The sequence below is a fragment of the Aspergillus pseudonomiae genome (genome assembly GCF_009193645.1).
Source record: "Aspergillus pseudonomiae strain CBS 119388 unplaced genomic scaffold BDV37scaffold_134, whole genome shotgun sequence".
Lineage (NCBI taxonomy): Eukaryota > Fungi > Ascomycota > Eurotiomycetes > Eurotiales > Aspergillaceae > Aspergillus > Aspergillus pseudonomiae.
The window spans coordinates 41452-66209 of record NW_022476126.1 but is presented as its reverse complement, the minus strand read 5'-3'; the positions used below and the strand labels follow the sequence as shown (position 1 = coordinate 66209).

Genomic DNA, 24758 nt, shown 5'->3' with positions numbered 1-24758 from the left:
CGTCTTTTAGCTGAGCCACCACTTATGCAGTCTAGTTCAGAAGGAAATGGAATATGGTGTTTAATCTGTTTCAAGTGCTGTTGCTCCTGCTTTATTTTCTAGCCAATATGGGCACCCATATTCTCACAGCGCTGGTCACGTAATCCCATCTGCCCAGAGATATTATACGCGGCACTTCAGTAACTTTAGGAACACCTTCATTGGCTTATTGCAAGAACTTTATAGGCACTTTTCAGCTCTTTTTGCTGCGGACTTAATGAAAGTACAGATAAGATATGTTCACTGCTTTGCCGTCAAAAAATATAAAATGGCCAACTCGCAATTAGTGTCTGCAGCTTCCTAAGACTTTTCGAGTTGCCCGGAATGTCTGACGAATCGACGTGGATTTTGTGCTCGCGAAGACCCACTTGCTTACTATCTCCCTCTTTTTTTTTTTTTTTTTTTTTTTTTTTTTTTTTTTTTTTTTTTTTTTTTTTTTTTTTTTTTTTTTTTTTTTTTTTTTTTTTTTTTTCTTTTTTTTTTTTTTTTTTTTTTTTTTTTTTTTTTTAACACAATTTTGGACGCAGTGAATGGCACGCACCCTTTAGTCAGAGTAGAACTGACAAGACTGGAGAGGAAGCCTGCATTGTACCATTCCAAAAGTACGACTGCGGTTTTGGAAAAGGAGAAAAAAGGATTCTATTTTAGTATCTACGATCACGTGACCTAAATGCAAGTTGTCCTACATTTTGTGAACAGTTAAAGCTCTGATAGTGTCTAAGTATTGTACGTCTCTGCCTGCTCTGGTAGAATATTCCCAAAATGACAACAAGCCTTCCTCTTTTCAGGGGAAACAGCATTTCCTTGGAAGATGCCTTGGAAGATGACGACAATATTCTCCATCGGTTAGATTATCCGGAGAAAAAGAAGGAATTCTGGTCGTATCTTCTCTCTCATAAGAATGATGTCGAAGAATTAGTGTGCTTTCATCTTTGTGCAAAACATTGCCAGGTAGCTGATGAAGCTCATTGGTTATTTGGGAGCTACAATGTATGCATTCCTGTCTACGTCGACCCTCCATCCGAGCAAGCGGTTCTTGTTCGAATTCCCTTACCTTTCAAAATCGGAGAGACATTTAATCCTGGAAATATGGATGAAAAGCTGCGGTGCGAAGTAGCTACCTATATTTGGATTCGTGAGAATTGCCCGACTGTCCCTATTCCGTCCCTATACGGATTCGCATTCCCCAACGGGCTTACTGTTTGTGAACTCAGATCTAATATTTTTCAGAACGAATTAACTAAGTGCCCTATCCTAGTTTGCTGAAGTGTCTTCTGTATCCTTCCTTTCTCGACTCCAGTGGCGTATAAGACGGACCATCAACTCGTTGCTTGGGTTCCCTACAGCATGCCCCTATATCGGCCTCAGACGGCCGAATCCATTGAGAACCGGATACATGATCATAAGCCTCGTGAAGAATGGCCAGATGCTTTCCAATTCTTGGGCCACATATCTTCTTGAGGATAATTCGCGCAGACAGACTCTTTTCCGTGACCTCGCGAACATCATAATTACATTGAATCGTACACGGTTGCCGCAAATCGGGTCTCTGACTTTAAGTGACAACGGGGTTATTAGTGTAACGAACCGTCCCTTGACACTTCGACTCCAAACATTTGAAAATGAAGGTATTCCTACGATCCCGAGAACCTCAACTTACCAGGCTGTAGAGCCTTATATTCTAGATCTTTTACAGTGCCATGACAACCGCATTTACTACCAGCCAAATGCCATCCATAGCACGAATGACGGCCAGGAGCAATTTGCTGCTTTGACTATGATGCGCGGTCTTCTCCATCAATTTGTGTCCCGTCGATATCGCGATGGGCCATTTGTGCTTACACTTACTGATCTTCACCCAAGCAACATCTTCGTTGATGAAGACTGGCATATAACGTCCCTTATTGACCTAGAATGGGCATGTTCGTTCCCTATTGAGCTACAAACGCCCCCGTACTGGTTATCTGGTCGGCCTATTGATGACATTGAACATGGGGAGCATCTACAAACTTTCGATAAGATTATCAATGAATTCATAGATACCTTTGAAGAACAGGAAAAAAGGCTGCAAGGCCCCAATGCTTTCCAGGCTCAGATTATGAGACAGTGCTGGGGTAGTGGAAGTTTCTGGTATTTTCAAGCTGCACATAGCCCAAAGGGCCTTCTTAGTGTCTTCAACGAGCATATCCAACGCAAATTTTGTGAGGAACATTGCACCCAACGTGTGTTTGATCGAATTGTCAGCCCATACTGGTGTGTAGGAGCCGAGGACTTTATTCGAAAGAAGGTGGAGGAAGAGAAAGAGTACAAGGATCGGCTGAGAAAACGGTTTGATAATGTTGGCCAACAATGATGATCCATGCGTCTGAAAATTTTCTCTTGCATTCTGTTCTTTCGTGAGCGGGTCTATTGTGCCAGGTGGCGTGAGAAGACGTTCTGTTGTGTCTTATTCTTACTATCTTACCTACTAGTCCTTCTTCTTGCTCTGTCTTCTTTTTTGTGCCTCTTCCCCTGAAGATATCACCTGTCCAATATTTGGATTGTTGGCAATTTGCTGAGATGGTAGCTCTATGTCCTTCTTTCCTCTTGCTCTCCGAGCTTCTTCACCTGACGATGTCGACATGTTTATAAGTTGATTTTGCTCGATCCTCTTCTGCTCTGCGGTACTTTTATCGGTCATATTGAAAGGGAATAAGAGGGCTAATAGAAAATGTATCCAGAGAGCGACAGGTGCGAGGTTGGAAGTGGTGTTATTCTATAGGGAGGGTGACATGTAATAACATAACCTGCCACAGTGCGGGGACTTCACATGACAGGTAGTAACCCACATAGAGACTTTTCTGGATGCTAATGCATGGTGATTATGCATCTGTTGATTTGATAGGTGAAGGGCGCCCATTCTATAACTAGAGAGGGGCCAAGACTTCTCGAAATAAGCCATCGAGGACTCGAGCTGGGCTTTATCCTACTGCGGGTGGGCAATGGAAGAGCTACTGTGCCTTCCCTTCTATTGGAGCAAGAACTCTGAAACTAGCCCGTTGAGTTGTGGGCAATCTATTGGAATGGTGCAAGTGGTATCGGATTTGGGGCTTTAAGAAGCGAGATTATGTGTCAGTACCATTGAAATACCATCTGTTAACGATCATGGTTTAGAACTCTATTGGTTGATGGTGACAATAACTAAGCAGAGGGTTGCGGAGAACAGCAGCAAACAGAGCATTTCCTTCAGGATCGCATGCATGATGTAGACAGCTGTCTCAGGAAGTCTTATAATATACCCAATTAAAATCAATACAGTAACGCGCGAGGCTTAAATTCGTTTATAACTAACTGAATAACCAAGGCAGCTAGCTGTACTTGAGACTGCAAGTTAGTCGAGCAATCACGCTGTATAGTGACAAAGTAATCTATGTGTTTTCATGAAGCAAAACCATGCACTAATCACTCTCCCATTCCATTACTTCAGCCAATAGGACATCTTCCCACCTCCCCCTGTTAATATTGGGATGAGGGGTGGTCATGTGGTACGTGCTCTGGTTCTCTTACAGGTATTCGGGGTTGGGTGAAGCAGCTATTATTCGTCGCTCCGTTTGGACGGATTTGCCTCAGGAAGTCAGGCACTCTCGGTTGCGGAACTACATAGCTCCGTATTGCCAAGACTGGAAACCAACCCGTGGAATTGAGCTACCTTCGTCTTATCTGGACCACGCTTTCCGACAGGACTAAACTGAGCGCGGAGTAACGTGAAGTGTGCTCACCGCCGCGGGAAGCAGTACGAATGATTCCGCTGCTTTCCGAGGCGCTTTCAAGGCATAATATATTCTAAATTATACTTTATAGTATCCAACGGTACATGTTATTCTGGAAGGTCATCATCTGGGACATCCTCAAGTTCTCGTCCCGCGTCCCAACCTTCTAGCCATTCCGTCAACCTTTTGGGGGGACCAGGTTGATCTGGAAACACTCCGTAGAAGTTCTGAATTTATACGGAGCACCCTAGAACCCGCGTGCTGGATACCAGGTCGGATCAAAATCACATCCTTTCCACTGAGCCTGATATTGCAGCTTTCCTCTCCAGATCCGTGACGCCAGGATTTGCTCCACTTCCCATTCTCGCTCGTCGATGGGGTTGAACATCACTGGTGTCTTGATATTGTTTCTTGAGGAACATCTTCCCTAACCCAGAAGGGGGATTGATACCCAGGTCGGTATCTTGCAAGTGGGGCTGCCCGCCCATACTAAATCGATTAGGGTTGTCCGCCCGGCGACGAAGGTATCTTCATAACGCGCCCGTAGACCTTGACCACCCCCGCCGGGCGGAATCGCGTGAAATTTATCCAGGTAAGAACGCAGGACTTGGATTAGTCCTGGCTCGCTCCGGAGCCGGAAACTCAATGATTTGCGGTGGTAATGATGGATTGAAGTCGACCAGTTCGCGGTGTGGTAGATTTGGTTGGGGTGGCTGCGGACCGGCAGAATTCCCCGACCGCCCAGAGGCCCCCCCAGCCGCCGTGTCAGCTGTATATATTTAGAGTATCGGTCCATTGTGTACGATTGTACTCAGGGGTAAATATATTATTACCGTAAATCCAACCCATCCATTTCAGCGCTTCCCATTGTAATTCACCCCGTTTCACAACTATCCCGTGGACTGTCCCGACTATGGAGCATCCCATCTTCCAGCCGCTCGACGGATTGCCCGTGATTATTTGTAAAACCTGTCAACATGGGGTGTGGCCCCGCGAGATCGTCCGCCATGTGAAAGACGGCGCGCATGGAAAGACCCACCAGGAGGCGGTCCAGATCCAGGAGACCGTCCAGCGCTGGGAGGGGATCGCGATGGGCCCCGAGGGGGTGGTGATCCCCCGCCAGGTCGAGCAGGCATGGCCCGGGTTGCCCAAGTATCCCGATGGGCTGCTGTGTCGCCGGGATTACCCCCGCTGTCGATATATCGGGCGCAGCTTGCACAGCATGCGCAAGCACTGGCAGACGGTCCACGGCTGGACGCGGCAGGGATCGCGCGGACGGGTCACCCCAGCGGAACGGACACGGCAGGAGGCGGAGGTGCGACGATCATATATCGTGGTGCACTGCCAGCAGATCTTCCCATCCCGTACCGGGTCCCATTACATCCACGTCTGCGGGGGCGAGACGGAGCCGCACATCCCCGTTTCCACTGAGCAGGTCGACGAGGCCATCGCGGCGGTGCGGCAGGCGGTGGACGAGGCGCAGGCCCACGCCCCGTCCGGTGCTGGCGAGGATGTCCGCGACGCCAACTCGTGGCTGCGGGTGACCCGGTGGACGCAGTACCTGCAGGACTTCACCACCCCGGACGATTTCACCACACTGCGGGCGTTGGTGGAGACGCCCGCCCCCGACAGCGATAATCCCGTGGAGCAGCGCGTCCGACGGATCTGGGAGGCGATGGAGGGCGTGGTACGGAAGAGCCAGCAGACCGTCCAACACACGGGCCAGGCCATCCGCGTGGAGGCCGTTCGATCCGAGAAGGGGCAGACCCCGTATCGTCCGCTGCAGGCATACCTGGATGCGGACAGCGTGGCCAAACACGTGCAGCCATGGCAGCAGATTGTGGCGTTCATCGCGCGCACGCAGGCGGCCCCGGCTGCCGAGGGCAAGCGTCCCGCGTACGGGATGACCCCGCGGCAGCGGAAGAAATGGCGGCGGCTGTGGCAGGCCACGGTGGATCCGGTTGCCGGCCATCCGCCCGTCGACGAGGGGTGGGTGAGAACCCGGAGGACCCGGCGGACCCCATGCAGCGGTGGCGGATGAGCGAGATCGAACAGGCGTGTTTAGCATTGTGTATCGAGCTGCTGAACCAGACATATCACGCGCAGGAGTACGAGAGCGTGCTGATTTGCGCCATGGCCGTGTTGGGCCGCGGGGAATTCGGCTGGCGCGACCCGGAGAGCTATCCCCCGATCTTGTCGCGGGTGATCAAGGTGGCGCGGTTCATGATCGTCCAGCAGGCATTGTGGTGGGATCCCAATGTACTGCAGATCATCGAGACGTGGCAGCAGCCGCAGACGTGCGCGGCGTGGACGTTGCGGAGTGCCATCACCGACATCGATTCCGCGTACGGCAGCGACGACGAGCCCGAGCCCGTGCGATTGGGGTCGACATCCCCCCCGACATCCCCCATGTGCAGCCCGGATCCCCCGTCCCGGATGGAATGGAGCCAGAATCCATCGCGGAAGACATTCCAGGAGCAGGTGACATACCTGGTTGGCCAGTTGATGGTCCGCGGGACGCACACGCCGATGGAGACGCTGCAGGACTGGCGGACGTACGGGCTCAAGATCCATTACAACACCACCGCGCCGGGCCATGTGACGTGGATGCAGCCGGACCGACTGCTGTACCAGCACATGGAGTTCACCGTGGGCGATTTCCGGGGCTTCGTGCACGGGATGACGGCGGCCGCGCGGCAGATTTTAGGCGAGGAGCTGCTGTTCGGGCAGACCCCGGCCATCCCGTGGCACGCGCTGTACGACGATCCCACGCAGGGGGCCGTGGGCTGGAGCTTTTTGAAGGATTCGCGGACGCGCTGGCCCGTGGACGAGCTGATCGTGTGGTATTTGTGGCTGGTGTTGCCGTTTGTCCAGCAGCTGGAGACGTGGTACCAGCGGGCCACGCAGCCATCCACCCCCGATCCCCCATCAGGGTTTCCATTCGGGTCCGGACCCCAACCCACATTCGGGTCGATGTCGCCGTACCTGTGGGGCCCCGATCCCGGCACGCACCGGGCATGGACATCCGATCGGTTGCGGGAGGCGTTGAAGCGCGAGACCAAGATGCGGTTGCGTCATCCGATTGGCATCCAGGCATATCGCGACATCGCCATCGGGATCAGCCGGCGGTGGATGCGGCCGAGCAGCCAGTTTCCCAGCGACGTCCGCGAGGAGCGGGAGGCGGCCCCGACGGCGCTGGACGCGGACGCCGAGGAGCACATGGACGAGGCGCAGTGGCTGGGGCACATTGCGGACTTGCAGGCGGCGCATTCATCGCACGTGGCGGGGATGGTGTACGGACGGGGGATCATGGAGCAGGCGGGGACCACGGCGCACCGCCAGCGCATGTTCCGGCTGTCCAGCACCGACTGGCATCGATTTTTGGGATTTGCGTCGGCCGATTGTGGTCCGGATCGCAGTCCTCATCCCCACAAGCGCAAACGGGCGCCGTGGGAGGAGGAGGCGGACGAGAGCCAGATCATGCGGCGGCACCGGCTGAACACCATGGACATGACGCAGGCGTTGCGGCAGATGACGGGCCAGGCAACCATGCAGTTCCGCGGGGTGCAGGCGGCGGCATTGCAGGCGATCCAGGACGGCGAGAGCCCCGTGGTGGCGGTGATGCAGACGGGTGGGGAGAAGAGCATGCTGTTCATGCTGCCCGCGTTCGCGGAGCCCGGCGGGACGACGATCGTGGTGGTGCCGCTGCTGTCACTGCGCGGGGACATGATGCGGCGGTGCCAGACGTTGGGTATTTCGTGTGTGTCGTGGGAGAGCCGGCGGCCCCCGGACGAGGCGACGATCGTGCTGGTGACGCCGGAGTCCGCGGTGGCGGAGGATTTCCATACATTTATCAACCGACTGCAGCAGACGCGGCGGTTAGATCGGATTGTCATCGACGAGTGCCATGTGGTGCTGCATAACCAGCGGGATTTCCGGCCCGAATTGCGGCAGCTGGGACGGTTGAACCACGCGCGGACGCAGATGGTGCTGCTGACGGCCACGCTGCCCCCCACGCTGGAGGGGACGTTGTTCCAGCGGATGGAGTACGCGGCCGAGGAGGTCCGCATGTTCCGGGACCGCACGAGCCGGGCCAACGTGGCGTACCGCAAGTTATGTTGTACTCCTTCCCTTCTATTGCGTCTGTCCCAACAGATGTCTGACTATGAAATCAGTTTGCAATATGAAATATCGGATTAGAAGGCAACAAACATCGTCTGGCATTGCAAGGACCTGTCGCTCTCAGTCGTGCCTCCGTCGCTCTTTAATAAATACTCGATAAAGTGAACTATGTGGATTTTGATTAGATTAGCATTATCTTCTCATACAAATCGGAATGGCTTTCTAAACATTCAACCAACCGTTCAAACTTAGTAAGGGGTCATGTAGATGGCTTGAATGGAAGCATGCTGGTATGTGACACGATGGTCTACTTAATATCAAATCTTTAGATTCATTGGGAAAGGTCCAAGATTTATGAAGAGGGGCAAAGATTGAGTGTCATATGACTAAGCCCCCACTTTGCTTCAGCACAGATCCAAGCACCATTGGGCACCAAAAGTTGATGACGCCAGACATTCTTTAAGCATAAGTACTCATACTTTGACTAAATGAACATAACTTGCTGCTGAAAGGGGATTTGAATATCATATCTCTAAAGAGCTCTTTCAATGCTAATCGGCGAATCAATTCGGTCCTTGGGAAGTCTGAGAAGGTGGGCGGAACAATAATCTTCCGGAGGCTCAATATCGCGACTTGAAGCTATTCCACGTCAACAAGTATTATGCTGACAAGTTTGTGCTCTCACCGCCCTTCTAGTTTTGTTGTTTGACTGCCAGGAAAGCCATTGCTGACCCAAAAAGAAGTAGAATATCAACTAAGATCTGCCTTAAGATGATTGACTTCTTGCTGGGCGAGACTAGCTTCACCTCGTCACAATGTGTAATTGACAGAAGCCGAATTGCTCCAGCGCAAACCGATGCCTTCAGTGAGGTAAGAAATTAAAACCGACAATGAAATTCCATTCCGTATCGGTTTAAAACATTTTATCAATGAAGTGTTCAAATTGAACAGCAACTGGATAAAAACTTTCAAGCGTATAATTTGTTGATGACGGATTCCTAAACTTCAATAATGCCGTATTATCTTTCAACAGAGGGCTTTGTACTTTATCTCGGTATATACAGCACTATCATTCAGTTTTGGAAGTAACGCTGCGTTCTGACGTCTGAGACAACGGGAGCTCATTGTGAGCTTCGCATCAGCGTTAAAATTATGATATCTGTATGACTCCTACTATAAATTGAGAGCATTAATTAGTTATACTTTTCGGCCTTATTATTAGACTACCCCACAATTACAGCCGTTTTAGATTGGTGCTCGGCCTTTATTATAATCTAGATCCGCGCTCGAGGTGTATCTTGTGCCTCAACAGCTCCACTTAATTCACAGAAGCCTTAAATGGGAGAAATATCGGCTTCTCATCGAAACGAATGACGGTAGGACATATACTCTTAGACTTTCTGTAATCAACCTGGCGTTTGGTCCTGTTAAATTTGCTGTTATAACAAGAACAGGTCACTTCAATTGCCTTCAACCTATTCTGATAGTCCATTCCCATCGACCAAGACACAAATATAGACAATAAATCAATTAACGAGGTACTTCGCCCTGTGCTCTATAAGAAGCTCCATAATTTGAGAGCCATGAAATCCTCCATTTCCTGCTGCTGCCTCGATAATGCCTTCAGAGACCGGGAGGCTCTCTCCCCAGTATCTCAAAAGAAAACTTATGTTTTGATATCCATTTTCTTTATTTCCTGCTGCTGCCTTGAACACCTCTTCAGAGACTGGGAGACCCGTTCCTTGATACTTAAAGAGAATCTTCAAAAGCCAATGGCTGTCTGATCCTTCGTTCTCAGCTGCTGTCCTAACCACTTCTTCTGAGACTAGGAGACTATTGCCTCCTTCTTGTAGCAGAAGCGCCATGATTTCAGGTCCATGTAGTGCCCTATTCTCTGCTGCTGCCTTAAATACTTCTTCAGAGATAGGGAGCCTCTCACCTCGATATTTTAAGAGTACTTCCATAATCTGACGTCCATAAAATCCTTCATTTCCGGCCGCTGCTTTAACCACATCTTCTGAGACTGGCAGGTTCCTCCCTCTCTGTTGTAACAGAAGCTCCATAGTTTTATGTTTATCCAATCCTTCATTGGCAGCTACTGCCTTTATAACTTCTTTAGAGACTGGAAGGCTCCCCCCTCGGTATTGTATAATGATCTCCATAATTCGATGGCCGTAAATTTGGTTCTCAGCTGCTGTTTTCAATATCTCCTCGGAGATGGGAAGACGCTCCCCTCGGAACTTTAAGAGAGTCTCAATAGTTTCATGACCGTTTGATCTTGCTGCCGCCTCCTTTACCACGTCTTCGGAGATAGAAAGATCTTCCCCCTGATATTGTAAGAGAATCTCCATTATCAGATAGCCATATAGCCCGTTATTCTTTGCGGCTAGCTTGACCACATCTTCAGAGACTGGAATATTTTTCCCTCTTTGTTGTAAAAGAAGCTCCATGATTTGATATCCACAAGACCCCTTGTTTTCTGCAGCTAGCTTCATCACTTCTTCAGAAATAATGATATTTCTATCATGAGATTCAAGAAGAAGTTGGATCATTTGATACCCATATGTTCCGTTTTTTGCCGCTGCCTTAATCACTTTCTCAGTGATAGGGAGACTCTGCCCTCGGTATTGTAAAAGGACCTCTACAACTTCGGGACCTTCAAGCCCTGTATTCTCTGCTGCTGCTTTAACGACCTCCTCAGATATCAGAAGACTTTCTCCTCGCTGGTCTAAAAGAAGCTTCATGATTCTATGGCCATAATATCCGTTCCCTGCGACTGCTTTGACAACATCTTCGATAATCGGAATCCCTAAAAGATCCTGGGAGAACAGGCGTTCTACTGCTCTTTCAGTGTCTTCTGACTGAAGGAGTACCATAGCGATCTCATTCAAAATCCCAGCCATATCGAACAATCGTTGTTGCCTCTCTGAAGGCTCTTCTTGGTATTTGGTGCTGGCAATGGCGGGCTCTGCCCCGTCCCCCAGTAGGCCTTGAGTTTGAAGTTTAGCCAAGGGTATTTTCCAGGTCAGCAGGACAGTGTATGTTGAATTTCCGCTTGTACCGCTTTTTAAGAAGTTTTCCAAGTCCCGCCCCTGCAGCTCTTTACTTCGTTTCTGTATCACTGTCGTTTTTATCATTATAAAATGCCTTTTGCGCACTCTAAGAATACTTGGCTTAGAAGTCCCCTCAAGCAGGAAAATGATGTCTCCTTCCTGAATTGATTTTGCGGAGTAGTGAACTGTCCAGTATTCTTCATAGCCGAGTGAGCGTGCAGCATGGCTCAAGAAAACCTTAACACGCTGTATGCTATTCTTCGAGACTTCCTCGACAACAGAAACAATCAACCCCAAAATCAATCCTCTACCCTTGATAACTGCAGTGTCTGTACCAGGCCAAGTCTCCACCAAACATTCCCTTGAGAGAATGTATTTAGTGAAGTGTTTAAAGACCTGATGCCACGGGATTCCGTAGTTGGGTTTCAGTGCAGGCGTTTTTGGGTCATCAGCACTTAGGCCTAGCAATGCATATAGTTTGTCATGGTTATTCGAGGACTCGTGAAGCCGGTACATATCAATCAGCTCTCCTATGGAGAGGCTCCCTTGCGAATCAATCTGCTGCCTTGACCGAAAGTTTGCACTCCTAATAAGGTGGAGAACTGAATAGACAATCGTTGGCAAAGACAGCCCCGACTCCCCGAGGCCATCACAGAATGCAAGACCATCTATTTGAGCTGAACCACACATAACCGAGATACACCGTGCAACCCCAGCTTCCTGAAGGACCTGCGTTCGTCAGTAAATGCCTACAAGCTTTCGCAGTGCCCACTCTTACCCAGATACGACGAAACCACTTTCGCTGAAGTAATTTAATACAGGAATCAACCAGTCTTTTCGAACGACGACCATCTACAGATTTATCTCTTCGCACCTTGTTTTCCGCAAGGGATCGGATATATTCCAAAGCTATATCGCCGTCCTCAAAGGACTCCCCAAGCCAGATAATGACACGATCAGCTTGAGCATATATTTTCCGCATCAGCGAGATCTGTTTACTCTTTTCTGCGATATCTTCCTGGTTGATACAAATTGCGTCAACCCACAACATTCGGTCAAGATGGTGGTTTCGCAGGTTCACAAGCGCCGCATGGAGGTTGGGTGTGACATAGAAAATATGGTCATTCAGTTCAATTCGCCGAGATTTTGTGACATTATCTTCATCATTGGCCCATACATAGGACAATGCTTCGTAAAGGTGCTTTGTGCCACTCTTGTCCGACACGACGTAGTCGGAAAGCCTACATTTAATGCGAGCGCCAAGGTCCTTATGTGGCAAAATTCGGATGATGCGAGTAGCGTCGGGCTCTGGAGGAAGCGGTGGATAACTAAACCGGGACATTGTAACGAAAACGAAAGGTGATGCTCAAGATACACCCTCGGCGCAAACCTTCAAGTCCCTTAAGTGACAATAAAAGTTGGGACTTTGTCCGGACTCCGCTACGATCTTTTAAAAAGCCTAGAGCGGGAGGAGTTGAGTTGGTTCGGCTGCAGGGCGGGGTAACGATGGTTCATGAAGCACAAATGCGAAACGCACTGCAGGAGACACTGTAGCCTACCTTATGTTAGAGTGATCAGATTATGGACCCACGATTGGTGGGGCCAGCACCACACTTTGCTCAAAGAAGCACCTGGACTATTGGCCTAAAATGCCAACGAAGGAGCCAAGCCAAAATGGACAGGAACGTGAACCAGCTCGACAAGAATACAGAAACTTGGTGTCACCACTTAAGGCTACTTGGCTGTTTGGCAAAACCATTTAGCTCTTCCTATAGAGCTAATTATACACCCCCCAGTCTATTTGCACCCCCAAATTCATTTAAATCTTCAAAGACTGGGGCATCCGTAGCGCCCTAAAAACCCCGAGAAAAACACAATCTCATCTTTGTAGGATAACCGTGAAGATGTTAATATTAAAACGATCAGTTTTATGATCCTCATTTTCTAACTCCAAGGCCTATCTTGGTGGGAATCATGAGGCCTTTTATATTTGGCCTGTGATCGGTTTGATTTGATTTGGTTTATTCGTCCAGCTGTGCGCAGCCTTAAACTGCATGTAGCCTCCTTGCTGAGTTTCCAAACAGACAGTATTCCAAGCACACGGGTTCAAGCCAAGCTCTCCAGCACACACTATATCAATATAGATAGAGTTCTATAAGCTCTATAGGCAATGAGTTTAAGAAGGTATTTTTTCCAGTGGTTAGTTAAGCAGACGGCTCCAGACAGCAGTAAATAAGCGAGCGGAAGGACTCTTCAGATAGTAATAGCGACGGAAGATCCAGAGAGAAAAGTCTTCGCTATCCGTTATCCAAGGGCCCCCTCGAACAGGCATAGGTCAACTTCATCATAATGTAGCACGATAAGGCAACAGAACAAATCTTAGCTAATCCTTAATGTTGTTGACTGGTTCCGTGGGAGGTGAAAAAAGGGGGTTAATGCCAGCTGCAGAGGTCCATCTACGCTCCGTGACTCCTCTTGCCTCCTCACAGTTTTATTTTATTTTGCCGATGGTTTAGTGTCACTGCGAATCCCCGATAGGAGGGGGATTTCCCCAAGGTCACCATTGCCTGGTTCTCTATCAGTATTTGACAATTTAATGACATCAAAATAACTCACCGCTTTGCGGAGACATATCTAGCACGGTTATCGAGTATGGATATGGGTATCGGTAGGCTTCAAACGGGAATATTTCGTTAAGTTCGGAACTAAAGTTGAGACAGGGCACTCAGTTACCCCAACGGCGCTGGGTATTTATAGCAGGGTGTTTACTAGGCATAGTTAATCAAAGGAAAGACACCGTGTGCTGAGTTCCAATTGATTTAGCGTTATGCATAATGCGTCTCCAACCCTGAAGAGACTGACATTCTGTGATATTTGAGATGGCACATGCTAACTAGGTAAATCATCGTCGAGAATATCCGGTCGCTCCTGTCCCGACTCCCAGCTTTGTATCCATCCCTTTGGTCATTTCGGGGATCCAGGTTGATCTGGGAACGTTTCATGGAACGTTCGGAACTTGTATGGAGCAACATTGAACCCGTGCGCAGCATACCGGGCCGCGTCAGATTCACAGCCTTTGCATTGCACCTGGCACTGGAGCTTGTCATGGAGCACGCGTGAAGCACGATCTCCTCCATCTCTCATTCGTCCTCGTTGCGCCGAGTGACGTGAAGTGTGCTCATCGCCGCGGGAAGCAGTGCGGATGGTTCCACTGCTTTCCGAGGCGCGTTCAAAGCGTAATAAATTCTAAATTATACTTTATAGGATCCAACGGTACATGCTACTCTGGAAGGTCATCATCTGGGACATCCTCAAGTTCTCGTCCTGCCTCCCAACCTTCTAGCCATTCCGTCAACCTTTTGGGGGGACCAGGTTGATCTGGAAACACTCCGTGGAAGTTCTGAATCTTATACGGAGCACCCTTGAACCCGCGTGCTGGATACCAGGTCGGATCAAAATCATATCCTTTCCACTGAGCCTGATATTGCAGCTTTCCTCTCCAGATCCGTGACGCCAAGATTTGCTCCACTTCCCATTCTCGCTCGTCGACGGGGTTGAATATCGCTGGTGTGTGGATATTGTTTCTCGAGGAACATCTTCCCTTCTTTGATCTTGGAACATTTTTCGACCCACGCGTGGATGAAGGGGCCATCAGGTGGCGCGGCTCGTCATGAGCGAACCGAAATTGCGGTGCGTCGAGCTCATTTGGTGAGTTTGGCTCGAAAGAGAAAAAATACGAGGTCCCCAACGCGTGAGTCTCGACAGTAAGGATGGCATGCCCAAAAATATCTTGACTGCCGCAAGACTTTGCTGACTGCGTGGACGCTGAGCTATGTCGCAACGTCCCGGAAGGTCCGGAAGATGTACGGTTGGTCAATGTTCCCACAGGTCGAATTGCACGTTTACGTCTCTTCGTGAGACGCGGGCTCTCTTCCTGGTCAGAGCAGTCAGGATGGCGGTCACGCTGAACAACATCAAAGCCTGGTTGGCAGTTGCGGCGTGGTCGATTTCTCCCTCCAACAATTCGTGCTTGGGCAACTTCGAAGGACTTTCGCCGGGGCGGCTTTGTGATTGTGGATGGGGGTTCTGGACTGAGGGTAACACCTGCTACCTGGCGACGAGGCATCGGACTTCTCTGACGAACTGATGCTTTCTTTGACTCCGCGGAAAGGGAACTACCTGAGTCTGAATGGCGTTGGTCTTCTGGGCCAGAGCCTACCACACCGATCGAATGCAGTCGTTGATCGTTTAGAAGGTGGTCCCCCTGACTCAAGGCTGGCATTAAGATATTTTCCTTCAGCTGCAGTGGGCCATCGCCCAAAGCAACCCGATCATTTTCTCGCTCCCCGAGAGGCCTGTTGGCTACATCGTTCTGTGTCTGTGCTATATGGATGGACGGGGGAGTCCCGCACATATTTATGCTGTGGTTGTCGTGGTGCGGAATGTTTGAACAGCGCCCGTGGCTTACGCTGGGCTCGTCATGTGAGCCGCAAGGCTGTATGTCTGTGAGATTTAATCAGAATGTTGTACAAAAGGGGAGTGCTTAGCGAAAGCCCTTACCTCGGGGCTGATCCCGCTCCTGTAAATCCGGAAAGGGAGAGCATAAATGACTGTCGGGTTCTGTAGAGACCCTAATCCCTTCTCGACTTGTTGTACTTCCAAAGGGGCTAAGTAGATCTGTTGTTTTTGGGAGGCTGGAGAGAGAGGGAGACGAAGCCAGGGCTGCAGTGCGAACGTTAGCAAAACGACCAAACACAGAATACCGACCCCCCAAAGTCGAGACGTACAGAAAGTGGAGGCATCAAAGGTCTCGTTGCTGGTTTCTCCCTGCGTGAGTTCGTTGACCGTATGGGAATCTGTCGCCAGCGATGCTGCGTTGGCGCACCTGGCCAACTCGACATCAAATGTATTGAGCGACGCAGGACTGCATGAAGAATCCAACCCATAAGGATGGTGAAAAGGCAGAGCACCATCGCCGCGAGGGAGGGTTTTGCGGGCAGCCGCACCTGGGAGGATAGAAAGGGGCGGAAGAATCGGGGGGATAAGAAGAGCAGATTCTGACTGTTGCGATTTTAAGGGCTGGGGCCGGTAGAACTCGATATTGTCCAGATCTACCAAAGCCCTTCTGGGCGCTGGCTGGGTCATCATGGAGGGATGGAGGATAGATTTGGCAGAGCAATGGGAAGTGATTAGAGAGACGATGGTCGATAGTTCGCTCAGCTTTCGACACAAAGAAGGAGAGAGCCAGCTTTATAGCAGGGCTTTTGGGCATCCAACGAAGGTCTCGAGACGACCAATGGAACCTCCGGCAGATCCGTGGAGGATCCCTCGAATTCCAATACAGTCCAAAATTCGACCATCGCATGCGAGCGAATGCTAGGCGTCTCGCCGCCAATGAGCTCTTCCAACAGCGCCTCGGGATACGGAGTCCGCACGGGTTTCTCAGGTCCAGAGCCAGGAGTCCCACAGTCGGCTGGGCGGTGCGATGTCGACCAGTAGAGACTGTATGAGGCAGTGCCGTTAGTCGGACGCGTCATCGGCGTCGAAAATAGATAGGCTGTCTGCCTGGGAGGGGGAAACCAGCTGCGGGAAACGATCCCGCTCCTGTGCCCTTCCGTCGCCATACAGGGCGCAATCCTGATGGCTAGCAGCTCCTGAGGCATTTTTTTGATTGGCTGCTGTGATAACCTTCGGCGAGGCGCATCAAGAGGCTTCAACACCGATCTCCGGACGGCCATTCCGCGGGTCAGAGGGAAACTGGCCGACGGTGGTGGGGGGGATTTCCAAGGCTTATTCCTCCAACCACCGAAGTCGAAAGTTCAGAGGCCGAAAAAGAAAAGAAAAAGAAAAAGGTCCAGAACAAGGAAAAGCGGTGCAGTCGAATGCCTCGAGAGCAGTCGTTCAAGTCAAGGGGCCGTGAATCATGGTGTAACCATAGCCTGGTTGGATTGTTCCCCGATAGATGCATGAAACCCCCTCCTCTCCCCACTCTCCAGGCAGCAGCATTTCCTCCCTGCACCCCTGAGATCTTTCTCCCGAACGCAACGCGCGTTGAGCGCCGGAAAAGGGGGCTTGCGGCTTCCACAGAGCGAGTCAGAGAGCTGCGATCACGCCGAGGGGTGGAGACATCGGGTCGTGTGACGGTCAAAAATTTCACGGACGGACTGGTGCAATGGGGCCATTCGGCCGGCGGTCGGAGATCAGCGTTCCATCGTGGTACGGGGGCGAAAGAAGCGCGGCGTTGCGAAGGGAAGAAGGAGACGTTGTCGTCGAGCGACGCACTCGATGCTTATATAGTTGGGGCGGCCCAACGACGGGGCGGTGGACGGCGGCAGTTCCCGTTCGGGGATGGCGTGGCGCGCCAAACCGGACTGGGACACGCTAAACCGGAAATGGCGCGGTCACGCCGGCCGCTAAACCCCAACGGGTGGACGACCGGAAACGGCGGCGGCGGCCCAAATGGAAATTCTCCTATAGTAGTATTGGATTAGTATCTTTTGTTAAGTAATACAATTAACTTAAATATATACTTATCCTAATCGGTGTTTTGTTGACTGCGATTATTGTTTGATCTATATTTATCAATACTTCCAGTAACTGCAAAATGTTTTATCTATCGCTGTTTATTGAATTGTATAACAGCTGTGGTGGAAGTGCAGTACAAGGTGATTTATTGGTCTCTTATAGTAGGAAGCTCACTTGAGTATTATCGGCATGGCTGTTAATAGTGGGATACTTATAAATTTCATTTCTCACGAATGTGTTATGGAAAGCGAATACTCAATGTAACTGATCTCTTGCTATTCAGTCCTCTATTATTTAATATCCTCAACTCTTTTAAAAGAAAAAACAAAAATTAAGAAACAAAACCTTAAATGGGATATGTAGGTATCAATATATGGTTTCTTGATTATTAGGTATGGACTTATGTATGATTTATCCAGCTAGTATATGATTAGTGGGGTAGATAGCCTGCTAAAGTTCTGTCATCGTTAATATAGAATTTATTATTACCTTATTGTAAAATGTCCTAACATCTATTATCATTTTAACTATTTAACTATTTAACCGCTAGGGATAAAATTATCGCAAGTCTGCGATTATATTTTAAAACGAAGGTATTCTGGGTATTTTTAGCTAATATAATATATGTTAAATGTATTTCTAATCTTGCTACTCGAACGCTTTTGGAGCTTTTATTTTTTTAATTTTTAAAGGTATAAGTGTTGTCTCTTTTACTATATAAATTTTATAATTTTATTTTTTAAAGTAATTATAGCCGGCCCGAGTTATTATTTTAAAAATCTTTAAATAGAAAAGACTATACATATCTTCTCTTTTATATTTTTATATACCTATTTTGATTTATGAACTAACGATAGCTGATAATAGGTACCTTGAGATTAGATACGAGATATATATAATAGAGGCTTTGTATTAAATAGAAAATTGGTTTTTATAACAGTTATTTTAATTTATATTAAAATTAGGTTTAACTTCTCTGTAATTTCCTCTCTTATATAATTAAATTATAATCTTATATAAATTAATTATAATTTATATTATCTTTTAAATATTGTTTATTACTTTCTATAGAATAGTATAAATTTTAAAGTTCTATTTTAAATCTTATATTAAAGTCTACTAAGTATTTACAGTAAGAAAAGTTAATATCTATTTAATTATTTTTGTAAAATGTTTTTATAGATGTAAATAGTAATAATTTGGTTATATAGGTAAAGTAACTTAACTAAGTGTTTCTATTTAAAAAAAAATCCTAATTTAAAGATTTATTAAATAATTTCCGATATACTATTTTAAAATAAAATTATATTATTATTTATTTTAAATAAGGAAAATTTATTAGTATCTAGTAGTAATATGTTTTGATTTACCAGCTCTATACTTAGAAAAGGAATTATTTTTTTAATTTTAAAATTCTATGTCTGGTTAATCTTTTATTATGAGTAAAGTTTTACTATCTTTCGCTTTTTCTAAAGGAGAGTAACTATAGAGTTTAGTTATTTTATGGCAAAAAAAAATATATATTAAAAATAGTTTGATGTCGCGGAAATCTTAACTTCTATTTTAGACTATAGATGCAAGGTAGACTTTATTAAAGGCTAGTAATTTTTTAGATATTGTTTTTCTATATATTGTAAGATTTAATTATTAAGCTTTTTATATACTTGTCAGGGTGCGGACTCGGGCAGGCAGGCTAACAGAGCTAATACATAGGCAGGCTACAGGTCAGGCTATATACAGGTAGATAGACAAGACGTAGCTCGGAGAGCTACAGCAGGATCAGGATCAGACGGGCAGATATACGGTCAGGGGTCACGTGGAGGGCGGTCGGGGCTGGCAGAACGGCGATCCGGGATCGCACCGTGACAATACTATACATTTACTACCGAACTATAGACTTTTCAGTACTTTGTACTAGAATTCTTCCGTTACTTTAAAATAGATATAGAGAATATTATATTTATTATATTTATTTAAATAAAAAGAATACGTATAAGGTAAGTTTACGTTGTATATAAAAATTTAGTAAAACTTTATTTAGATACGCGTAGATTTCTTTATTTTAAAGACTGTAAAATAGTTTTAAACTTCTATCCGTTGCTTCTTTAATTGCGATTTTATTATATTAATAAAATTTATTACTAACCGCAACAGTAGTTAAGGATGTGTTGTAAAAAAAAATAAATATCTCTTATACAAAGTTAAAATAGTATACTTCTACTTGCTTATATAAGTATATATTTAATAATAATATATTAAAGAGAAAATAAGATATTTTCTAAGGATTAATAATAAACCTAGTACAATTTACGATTTATAAAAATAAAATTTATATTTATACTAATTTCTCTAGTAACTGCTTATTTTTATTATATTTACTAGTTATATAATAATTATATTTAAAATCTTAAAGAGTATATTATTACTCTAAACTAATAAATAAAATTATATAATTTATTATTATTAGACCTAGTGGCTATTAATTTAATAATTTCTCTTTAAAATATTATTGTTACGGACCCAGACTAGTGCGGCACGACCAGGATAATATAATGGCTACGATAACGATAAGCGGTGAAATGTTACCACTGGCAGAATATTACCGGACCTATGATATTCAGGCACGTGAATATCATCAGAGGAAGAATATTACGACCGCGATAATGTTAAGGGATTTTAACATTACCAGAACAATAATACTGGGAACCTTCGGTGTTAGCACGGTAACTCCGATCAAACGCAACCCTGGTGAACACGGACATACCCATTGTGTAGTATGTCTGACACAAACAAGCAAACGCCCACGGAAGTCACGTGAACAAATGGTATACACTCGCCAAGCAATGGTATACGAGTACCATCATGGTATATATAGACCACATGGTATACCATAGACCGAACTGGTACTCAGGGACCAAGGATATATAAGGACACTCATTCATGTACTTAGTTTAGTTCTTCGTGATCAATTTACAATTGTTACTACAGAGTTACCTTTAGTAGCACGACCAGTCTCAACTCGTTCGCACTCTTCTAACTACTGAGTATACGTACTTAGTAGGCCTGGCCCTTTGGACTCGAGTCTAGTATCGACGGCAGTCTTGTGTCGACTGCATCCCTGTGACGACGGCAGTCCAGTATCGACGGCAGTCTTGTGTCGACTGCATCCCTGTGACGACGGCAGTCTAGTGTCGACGGCAGTCTGGTATCGACGGCAGTCCCGTGGCGACTACCGCCTCCCCAAGACCGCAACCCAACAACGACGGAAGTCAAAGCACGACTTCAGGTTAGTAACCCTCGAAACGTGGTCCGCTAACTGGTCTCAGACTTGACGACGAAGCCCCGGGCGTAACAATTATATAGATTAGTAAAACCATTATTATTAAATAATATATCAAGATAAATATAGAGAGAATAGTATAACTATTTTTATATAATTGCTAGGAGCTCTTTTTATATATAATATATTTTATTTTTTTAAATATTTTATTTTATTATTTATAGTAATGGTTTTATTAAACTTCCAGTTAATACGCTTTGTAATATTTTTAAAAATAGATAATATAATATTGATATTATTTTCGATTTCTTTATATTTTAGGCCTGTCTTGTGGCCCTCTATAAGATTATATAAGAATTAAAAAATATCTTTAATTTTATATTTCTTTGAATAATATCCTAACTTTCTAGCTTTAATTTTTATTTAATTATAATTTTTCGCGACGATAAGTTTGTAAGTATATATTAGAAGATATATACTTAACCCTACTCTATAATATACTAATATATAGTAAGTATATAATATAGAGAATAATGTCAATAGATAATAAGAGTTTTATTGAGTTAAAAATCTATGATAGTTAATTATCTAATTTCTTAAGGTTATATTTCTTTTTTTAAACTCTGTTCTTTGTACAATAAATAAATATTAATATTGAATGTAAATATAACCTTGATTATACGTGAGTAATGTAGATTTATAAGGAAATAATAGATAAAACAATATAGTTTAAATATTTTTTAGTGTCCTTGTAATACCCAGTTTAAATCTTCAACTGATTTTAAGAAGTATAGAGATAGAACCCTGGTTGTGTATTACTAGTATTCCGCTTAGAAGAGTATGTGTTATACTATTTAGATAAAGCTAGATTTATTTTATTTTTCTATTATCAAGTTGTCTTATTTTTAGTAGAAGATATTTATATAATATCTCTATACTAATTAAGATCTACGCTATTATCTTTTCTGTTTACTAGTTTAAGTATTCTTTTATCCGTTGTGTTATTAATTTTGAAAAGAAATTTTATCTATTCTGGTACCTTGATTAAGATATTATATAAAATATATCTTTTAATATACTCGAAAATATAGCTATAATTTTTGAATTTTAGAATAGTGTAGTACTCGGAATACTAAATTTTTTCTTTTTTAATAGAATAGTAATTCTTTTTAATATATTTGTTTTTTATCTTTTTTGTACTTTTCGGTTCGATGTTATATTTTAAATAGAGATAGGATTAATGGGCAAGCGTTTTGTTTATATAGGTTAGGATAAATTCTGTATAGTTGTCGTAGAGATAGATATAATCTTTTTTAAAGTAGTATCTATTGATATGATTGCGCTATTTAGTAATATTTTTAAACTCTTTTTTATATATTTTAGCGGTGTATCGATAAAAATACTTTGAATTTATTCTTTTTTTAGGTATCGAAGTGGGAGTGAATATATTGCTAATGTTATTATAGTATAAGATTAACGCGCTTTTTCTTGATAATATATTAGTAATTGAGTTTATCTATTTGAAGGTAATAGTTTTATATGAAATTAGATATTACTTAATAACTATATTCTATTTTTGGTTATATTTATATTTTCTTTAACGACTGGGCGAGTCACGTAATAGAACGAAATTTAAATACTATTATTAGTGAAATAGTAAGCTGGAGTTTTTATTTTATATAATCCTTCGAGATATTGTAGCCCTCTAATAGCTGTTGGCCCCGATCTGACCCGCGCAACTCCTGGATACTCTACTTCTGTTGCTTGAAAATCAATATTAGGAAGCCTAGGTCTTCTACGTAAATTACTTCTTTCCTAGGGTTTATTATTTATTTTTATTATATTACCTCTACTAATTTAATACTAGCTGAAGATTTGTATTAGTTAAGTTAAATTACAGTTAGTAAGGCTGGACTACTCTAGCGCACACACGGGTGAGTAGTTAATATTTATTTAGGTAGATATTAACTATCTCTGCAATTTGGGGAGTAGGTTAGTAAAGGTATTTAGTATAGTATTAGTTTTCTTTGTTCAATTTCTTAACTCTTCTATCCCTAACTATAGCTAATAATAAAAAATCTTTGAATAGTTTAGAGTTAACTATCTTATTTAAGATTTAGGAATTTTAAATCTTTACTCGCGTAGTAAAAGATATTGTAAGTTTTCTTTATTTAATAACTTTTTATTTTACTAATCCTACTTAATATAAATAATTAATAATTATTTAAAATAAATCTCGGGATTAACAAACTAGCTTTTATCTTTTTATCAGACCCTTGTTAAAAAAATTAGAAGATTATTTAAATAAAATATTTCGATATCCAAGCGATAAATTTAATTTTTAAATTTTATTTTATACAATAGTAAAAGACTTTTTAATAATAATATAAAAGTATTTATATCTATTATAAAAAATTAAGCTCTTAGTAATACTAGAAGTTTTAAGATTTATATAGAAATTTGGGTTATAAGATCTTATTTATTTTATAATAGAGAAACGCTAAATAATAATATTCTTCGACGGTACTATAATAATTTAGAATGTATAGAAAATCTTAATATAATAAAATATAAAATTCTATTTTTAATATTATTATAATAGATTTATTAAAAATAAAAATAGCTTTTTTCTAGTTTAATAACAAAAAAATATTATTAAAAAATATAAAATAATTATAATAGTTGGAGCTTAAGTCTTTTAACTTTTATTTTAAATAATATTTATTTATAGTTATAGGATAATCTAGAGAATTATTAAAATATAAAAAAAAAAAAACTTTTTCGCTACTTATTATTTAAATAGAAGTAGAATAAATTAATTTATAAGGAACTAATACTTTCGTTAATCTATATAATAGTAAAAAGATTTTTAAAATTTATTTCTTTACCTTTATAAATTAATTATATATAGGTTCGAGCTTTATAAATAAAATTATATTAAAATTAAAGTATTAAATATATATATTAAAATATTACTATAATTTATAATTTAAAATATTTTATATAAAATTTAAATTATAATTCTAAAATTCTATAAAAGAAATATTATATTATATTAAATAGTAGATCCCAATTCTCAAGAATCCAAGAAATTACAAGTTAATATCTAGTTAATAATATCAATATTATTAGACGTTTTTACTAGAACGTCTTTTAATTTAGAGCTTACTCTATTCAAAAATATATCTATTTTAGCCGATTTTTAGCTTTTTCTTTTTATAGAATTAAGTAGTAGAAGTAGAGTTGATATTATTAATAATTTTTTTAAATCTATTTTTTCGGTCGACGATATAATTGTTTTAGTTAAGTTCTAGCTTTTTTTCTATAGTATTGATAAAAGTAGTACTGGTCCTATATTAGCGTTAACTTTAGCTAGATTTAGGAATATTAAATTAATATATATAAATAATTATACTAGATATTTTTCGGCTATATTTAGATTAAGTATATCGAATAATTCTATATTTACGATATTTTTAATATGATATTGTGTAGTAGATTAGTATTAGTTATATTAATATAATATATCTTTTTATATATCTTTCTATAATCCTAACTCTATTATACTCTTTTAAGATACTATACTATTTTTAGTAAATTTTACTATGGGAAACTTTGCGAAGATATAATAAAAGGAATTAGATAAAATAATCTATTTTTTAAAGTAGAAGGGATTTAATCTAGGAATAAGGTAGAGACTATTTAGAATTTAAGATATATTTTCGATAATATATACTAGTATTATATAGGTCACTTTTTCTAGTATTTTTATATTTTCTATTATTTTCCGAACCTGTAGACCAAAGCTCTTTAAAAAAAGAGATATTTTCAATATATATTTAATTAATATAGGTTTAAGATTCTTGTTATTATTGTATATAGAAGTGTATTGGCTATTTTCTTACCACTTTATATTTAGAAAAAACTTTACTAGCTTATCTATAGTATACTTTTTATACTATAAATAATATAAAATAATTTTAATAATAT

The 24758-nt window shown here is 43.1% G+C and overlaps 4 protein-coding genes across 4 annotated transcripts; 2 read left to right on the top strand and 2 right to left on the bottom strand.

The window, feature by feature from the left end:
* Window positions 1–768: 768 nt before the first annotated feature.
* Window positions 769–3068, top strand: BDV37DRAFT_264426 (uncharacterized protein). The gene is made up of 3 exons (XM_032083669.1): window positions 769–1239; window positions 1298–2425; window positions 2504–3068. Exons 1-2 carry the CDS (start codon window positions 802–804, stop codon window positions 2390–2392), a joined length of 1533 nt encoding a protein of 510 aa, XP_031935298.1. The 5' UTR covers window positions 769–801; the 3' UTR covers window positions 2393–2425; window positions 2504–3068.
* On the bottom strand, window positions 2450–2803 carry BDV37DRAFT_42658 (uncharacterized protein). The gene has a single exon (XM_032090628.1). It carries the CDS (start codon window positions 2717–2719, stop codon window positions 2507–2509), a length of 213 nt encoding a protein of 70 aa, XP_031935299.1. The 5' UTR covers window positions 2720–2803; the 3' UTR covers window positions 2450–2506.
* A 6368-nt stretch (window positions 3069–9436) lies between the features above and the next one.
* On the bottom strand, window positions 9437–12305 carry BDV37DRAFT_288944 (HET domain-containing protein; the record flags this gene model as incomplete). Its single annotated transcript, XM_032088357.1, has 2 exons — window positions 9437–11692; window positions 11742–12305. The coding sequence occupies 2 exons, from the start codon at window positions 12303–12305 to the stop codon at window positions 9437–9439; spliced, it is 2820 nt and encodes a 939-aa protein (XP_031935297.1).
* A 4540-nt stretch (window positions 12306–16845) lies between these two features.
* On the top strand, window positions 16846–17454 carry BDV37DRAFT_288941 (uncharacterized protein; the record flags this gene model as incomplete). Its single annotated transcript, XM_032088356.1, has 1 exon — window positions 16846–17454. The coding sequence occupies one exon, from the start codon at window positions 16846–16848 to the stop codon at window positions 17452–17454; it is 609 nt and encodes a 202-aa protein (XP_031935296.1).
* Window positions 17455–24758: the final 7304 nt, after the last annotated feature.